Source organism: Salmo salar, chromosome ssa09 (genome assembly GCF_905237065.1).
Source record: "Salmo salar chromosome ssa09, Ssal_v3.1, whole genome shotgun sequence".
In the NCBI taxonomy this organism is placed as follows: domain Eukaryota; kingdom Metazoa; phylum Chordata; class Actinopteri; order Salmoniformes; family Salmonidae; genus Salmo; species Salmo salar.
The window spans coordinates 64,589,075-64,595,503 of NC_059450.1; the positions used below are offsets into that span (position 1 = coordinate 64,589,075).

The following is a 6,429-nucleotide window of genomic DNA, read 5'->3' on the forward strand; positions in this document are numbered from 1 at the left end:
AGAAATGTTTTGGTACCCTTTCCCAGATCTGTGCCTCGACGCAATCCTGTCTCGGGGCTCTACAGACAATTCCTTCGACCTATGGCTTGGTTTTTGCACTGACATGCACTGTCAACTGTGGGGCCTTATATAGACAGGTGTGTGCCTTTCCAAATCATGTTCAATCAATTGAATTTACCACAGGTGGAGTCCAAGTTGTAGAAACATATCAAGGATGATCAATGGAAACAGGATGCACTGGAACTCAATTGAGTCTCAAAGCAACGTGTCTGAATAGTTATGTAAATAAGGTTATTTTGAATACATTTGCCAAAATGTCTAAACCTGTTTTCGCTTTGTCATTATGGGGTTGTGTGTAGATTGATGAGGGGGGGAAAAAAATATTTTATACATTTTAGAATAAGGCTGTAATGTAACAAAATGTGGAAAAAGTCAAGGGGTCTGAATACTTTCCGAATGCACTGTAGATTACAATTTTTGTACAGTTAATTTTCTGGTCTATAAAGCACTGTAAAACATGGTGTACATACTTCTGCTCCTCTAATTATATTCACTACTAAAGCATCAATGCTATTATGTTAGGTTTTATCTTACATAACTACCAAGATTAGTAGCTTTTAAAATGAATTGAGATATTACTGCTTGGTTCATTGATGGTTGCATCCATTCTTTCATTCCATTTTGATGTTGGCTTGATGGCTTCCCATAATTGAATACAGTTTCTGTTGTAAGTGCAGTGCAAATCTCCAGAAATTATCATAAAGAACTCTGCACATTTGTCCACTATTTATTTTAGAAAAAAAATACAAAGAGGAAAATACGCATATGTACACAAACACTATTAAAATATACTATATATTAAACAAAATATATACAGCTGCTGAGGTCATTAAAAAGGGGGGGGGAATCCTATCTTGTCCTTTTGTCCTTGATCGTGTAGTGAAGGACCAACGGTTGAGCCTGGAATAAAAATACCCAATTAATTACAACTAAATTGATCCCACATAAACATTAAATCAAACTAACACAATTCTGAAGAAACTCCCAAATCAATTATAACCCGATGACAAGATTTGAGGTAAGTCCCCCCCCAAAAATTGCATTGCGATTAAGCATATTTGGATTTACTAAGGAAAGTGTAGTGAGAAATGAATCAGTGTCAGCATGATAGTTTAAATATGCACTCGTATGTTTGTCATTATTCAGCGAGATTATTTGTTCTCTTATCCCGCAAACACAAACTCCTTGATTGAATAGGGCCTACAGTTTGCTAAGTAACAAAATAACTTCTTGTGCCAGAGAACGTTTGAGTAAAATTGCCATAGATATCGCATCATTTGAAGTCACTACAGAATATTGATACCGAATATTATTTCCTTAATCTGACACAGTCCTGTTTCTACCACAGTAGTTTTTTTCTAAATGACTGTCCAAATGGGAAAAGCCGGTTCAAGTGTAAAGGAATTCAGTATGAAAATGTTTGGCTAAACTTGAGCACTGTACCTTGCCAAACCAGTGAGAGAGCCACAGCCTTTTCATGGTCATGTGATCTGGAAGGAACTCATTATTGAAAAACATCTGGACCTGTGGAGCAATGGAGACCACAAAACATAACTGGTCCTGGGTGAACTGTACAATGGCACTCAAGTCTCTGAAACACTCACAAGCTGACACAAAATGTGCTAAACTTGTGTATAATATTCAAAGCACTCGGATAATCTGTTGTTGCAACTTTGTTCAGTTTTCTAACAGGCTAAAACATATATATTTTTTTTAATCATAGGATGTGGTTCCTGTGTTTGAGTGTTTACAAAAAGTGCACACTGCACATTGGGCTGAAATGGCCCTCTTAAATGTAGTCTTGCTAGAGGGTAGACTGACCTGGTGCTTCTCCACATTCAGTCGATGACACAGCACTTTACGCAGGTGTCTCACCTCGGCTCGGACCGAGCAGCGCACAAACTTCTGCTGCAGAGATGAGGCAGAGAAACATTTCCACAACATTACTACAACTCCGATTCCGCTCTTCAACACAAGTATGATTCCAAATTATTACGTAAATAAACAGAAATACCAAAACATTTGTTGGCAATTCTAGTAAGGACTGACAGACACACTCAAATTAAAAACATAATTGCAACAGCAATTGACACTTAACAGAAGCATTGTTTATGGAGACCTCTGTTTTTCATCTCAATCCAAACAGAACACTGCACGTTAAACCAACAGAGACCTCTGGTGGTAGGATGCAGGTCCATTACCCACCTGAAGAGTCAGTTTGGGCTTATCTTTTTTTCCAGACAGAGATAAACTGCAGGGACGAGAGAATACATGATTAAGCATGACACACAGGGATTTTAAGGGGCATTTTGTAATAGAAACCCATCTGAATGCAACCAATGTGTAGGCTAAGGATTTCTTTTTAGGAGTGCCCACTGCCGATATGGAAGCGACAATGATTATTGAGCTATCTAAGGAGGAAGAATAATAGTCTACAAAGTGAATGTTGGATCCTTGCGCAATGTCTCCCTCCGTCTCAGTGTCTTGTCAACATAGCCGCGGGAAGTTGTTTGGAGGTAGGGCCCGTCATTTTTTTTAAACCTGTGCTACAGATGGCTATATTGGTCCGCTAATACAAGACTAGTAAAGGCCCAGAGAAATACTTTTGTGAGAGGAAAAAATAAATTAAAACATCCCACAACTATGCTTGTCAATATGCTCTATTTAAGTGTCACTTCATTTTCCCACTTGTTTATGCCTCCATCCTTGGTACAGTAGCCAACCAGCTAGCTTGCTTGCTTTGCACTAGTTTAACATTTAGCTGGCTACTTGACCAGACATTAGGTTAGAGGAAGCAAGATTACTTTATCTAAATACTCCTCCTCGGTGGACTGTACATTTCTGTAAATTATTTTTATTTTATTAGGGAGATAATTCTAGCAAAATGTCATAAAATATATGAATACTTCTCCCCCTGTCATGGACTCACTGGAGTGGTAAAGTCTGCAGGCCAGTACCAGTTCAAGCAATGTTGCAAGTTTGTGTGTGTGAGCAAGAGTGAGAAACAGACCGGCAGAGGAGAAAGGCAGAGTAAAGAGATGCAATTGAAAGACAACCTGAACCAATTTTCATGCAGAGCCAATGTGATTTTTAGAGGATATTTCTTTTTCATTAGGATATATTCTGGGTCAACAATGTTTTTAATTGTTGGCTTTTATGTATTTTGAAAATGGACAAAATATGTCAATTACCAGCTAGAGGAAACACTGATTGGGGATATAGAACCAAAAGACTGAACTTCGACACTTAAGTCTAACAGTGATAATCCACCACTTGAAATATAATTTGTTTACAGTCCAGTGGTCTGCGAATAGTTTTGTCAAGGCATGACACGAAAGCTTACCTTTGCCTCTCTAGACAAAGCGAGACCTGCTCGTCATATCTGTAAAAGTGGGCCTTGGAATGGTCAAAGGTGGTGAAAGGTAATCCTGTAGCATCTGGTATGGAGTCTAGGGGTGACACACACAGATACCATTTCAAATTAATAACATATGACATTGGGGGAAAAGCTGTATATTCACAAAACGTGAAATGTTGTATTTTTTTTTTCCTGTAAAGGCTTACCTTCTCCAGAGAGTTGGACAACTCTCTCAAGCCCACGCGACTGATAGAATTCTTTTATTCGCTTGTCCTCACCTGTTTTCAAAGAACAGAAAACAAAGGACCCTAGAATAAGGACTTTCACATACAAAATCAACCCACGCTAAATGGCTAACAATGTAATGCAGCTTCCTCCTGAAGTTTAACTAAAGCTGTTCCAATTAGGAGTTGAGAGCTATTTTCTCTCCAAAGTACACAGGATAAATAGCGACTGTTCTTTATTCGACTTGTGAAACATCAAAACCAATACTAAAGTACTATGTAACAAAAATGAGAACAAGTATTAGCCTACTTACTTTCTTGAAGTCCTGGAACCAGTTTGTAGACAATGTCTTGCATCACTCTATCCAATTTCAGGTTCAGTAAAGGCTGTGTTTCGTGGATCTTTATGTTGCACATTGGACAATACTTGCTGGTTTGGAGGTATTTCACAATACAACTTTTACAGACTGAAATAGAAGCAGAAGAGACATTAACCATTAATGTTATTTAATAATAACATTAAAATGTACTATACAACTGTATGCATTCACAGGCAATAAGTAGGCTAGGACCAATGATTAATATATACACTAGATGACTGACATGAAGCGCTGTTATGAAGCCACTGCACCTCCATCTAGCACTCCCTCACCATTGTAAAACATTTTGAATTCTATAGAAATGCATTTGTTAATGTTTACATTCATTTTTGCCACATTTATTCTATTACAGACACCTTAATCCATACTTACGTGAGCCATCCTTAAAGTATAATTTTTGTAAAGTTCTAATGTTACTGTCCCCACTGCAACAACAAATACTTAAAGGGATAGTTCGGGATTGGATACCATTTGTATGTTTCAGGGTCCAGTATGAAGGAAGTTAATAGTAGTTGCAGTAACGGCTGGAAGTCTATGGCCATCTTCAGCGCAATGGCTGAGGCTAGTTAGCATTGGCTTGCGAAAATGCCTCCAACTTCCTTCATACTTGAAACAGAGACATCAAAATGGTGTCCACAAGTTCATTGGACTCTGGGGAAGTAAATAACATCTAGAAGTATCCCTTTAATTGTTTCAAGGACAAAATGTAATTTATTTAATGTTTATTTATTTTTATTTATTTAATTCCTATGCAGGACAACTTCTTCTGGAGAGTGCCAATAAGGCATCAGTAATCCAGGGTTTATACACGTCTGTAACAGTTTGCCCATTTCTCAGAGGGCAAGAAGCCAAAACATTGAAAACACAGGCTGGGCCCACTTACATGTATGCAGACACTCTGTAATAGTTGTGGCATCGATGAAGTACCCAGCACAGAGATAGCACACTATGTGCTCGTTCAGGTCTTTGATCTTCAACTTGACTTCCTCCTTCAACAATAATAAGTTGCTATTGAAATCTCGAGTAGAAAGTATACCTGCATTTTCTAGATTTTTTTTTCTGAGCAGCAACAATGTACCATTAATGTCAAAAACAAGCTAGAATGTTTACATTCTAGAGTAGACAAAATGATGAGTTCATTCGAATAACAATATGATGATTGCTCTTTTCCACTAGGTTGATATTTCTAACTTTGGGGATTTGTTTCGCATTGTTAGTTCTTACTGAACTGTTGGAGCTAGAAACATAGGCATTTCGCTGGACCTGCGATAACATCTGCAAAATATGTGTAGTATGTAAACAATACACACACACACACACACACACACACACACATATATATATATATAAGCAGGTTGGCGTGTCAGGTGTCTGCAACATTGTAGCGGAGTAAGCAGAGTATCTATTATGCTAACATAAGCTAACACAATGTCAATAATAACAGGGTAGAATCTATACGTTCTTTATTTGTAAGTTATCGCTAGCAACCCAGTACGCTACACATGGAATTGCAAATAAAAGGACACAGGTAAGACACATATTAGTCACTTTACAAGCAAGGTTCGATAAGTCCGTCACCAGAAGCTACCTAGCCTAGCAAACACAATTAGCTAGTTATCTATAAACTAATTTTCATTCATCCAAAACGCAAATGCGTCTTTTAACTAATAGTGTAGACCGTTACAGGTGTGAAACCGGGGAGTTAACGGTACACATTTGCACGAAGGACCTTGCAGTAGCTGCCCAGAAAACACGGGTAGACTCTTCCACACACGCCTGCGCACACGTAGGCAGCTCTCTCTCCATCACTTTGGTGACAGGAGGAAGCGCTCGCATTGCTGCTTTTCCTCGTCGTAGTTATGTAGCTAGATTCAGCTCTAATTAACTTAAACAATTCTTACTGGTCTTGTCGCGTCTATAGAGTCCGAAACTAATTTGTACCTACCTCATTTCGTAAAGGGTCGAGCTTATATACGGACTGGAATTGATTTCTTAGCCGCATAGCTATCGCCATTGGCCCTTGCTCAGCCATCTTTAAAAATGCTGCTTATTTCCGGGTGGAAGAGCATCAAAGATGGTGGATTTATGAAGATGTCCCACTCAGGCCGTTTACCACTGGGCGACTTCCATTATGCTGAGCTGCAGGGCACGGGTCTATGGCCTGTGACGCGAAAGGGCAAAAGCGGTGAGGGAGGAGCGCCCTTCTAAAACCGAACAGTAATCTGCGCCGCTCGGACATATTGTCAACCAGGCTGCATGGTGGATAGTCCAGAAACAACATATATATCTTTTTAATAAAATATAGCTTATGGTTGAATTTTCATTGGGAATCCAAATAAAGCCTTTTTTTGCTTGGGAAAACACAGAATCGTACTCATTACACAACCGCTTAGTTACGTCCAGGGAC

General features: G+C 38.8%; 1 protein-coding gene across 2 annotated transcripts; it reads right to left on the reverse strand.

The window, feature by feature from the left end:
• Positions 1-771: 771 nt before the first annotated feature.
• LOC106611618 (polycomb group RING finger protein 1) lies at positions 772-6,129 on the reverse strand. Of its 2 annotated transcripts, none has more exons than XM_014212012.2 (9): positions 5,968-6,129; positions 4,906-5,011; positions 3,957-4,109; positions 3,625-3,696; positions 3,404-3,509; positions 2,266-2,311; positions 1,882-1,968; positions 1,504-1,584; positions 772-960 (listed from the first exon to the last, which is right to left on the reverse strand). In XM_014212012.2, the coding sequence occupies exons 1-9, from the start codon at positions 6,052-6,054 to the stop codon at positions 910-912; spliced, it is 789 nt and encodes a 262-aa protein (XP_014067487.1). In that variant the 5' UTR covers positions 6,055-6,129; the 3' UTR covers positions 772-909. The 2 variants fall into 2 exon arrangements, with proteins under 2 accessions (XP_014067487.1, XP_045579835.1); XM_045723879.1 differs by having other exon boundaries at positions 1,882-1,965; positions 5,968-6,103.
• Between the last annotated feature and the right edge of the window lie 300 nt (positions 6,130-6,429).

Bases quoted from the DNA above. Each gene is read 5' to 3' on its own strand.
- LOC106611618 (XM_014212012.2), bottom strand. From the start codon at position 6,054: ATGGCTGAGCAAGGGCCAATGGCGATAGCTATGCGGCTAAGAAATCAA. The intron at 1,969-2,265 runs GTGGGTAATGGA...TCATCTCTGCAG, and splicing joins AGCCCAAACTGACTCTTCAG to CAGAAGTTTGTGCGCTGCTC. The intron at 1,585-1,881 runs GTCAGTCTACCC...ATTGCTCCACAG, and splicing joins TGAATGTGGAGAAGCACCAG to GTCCAGATGTTTTTCAATAA.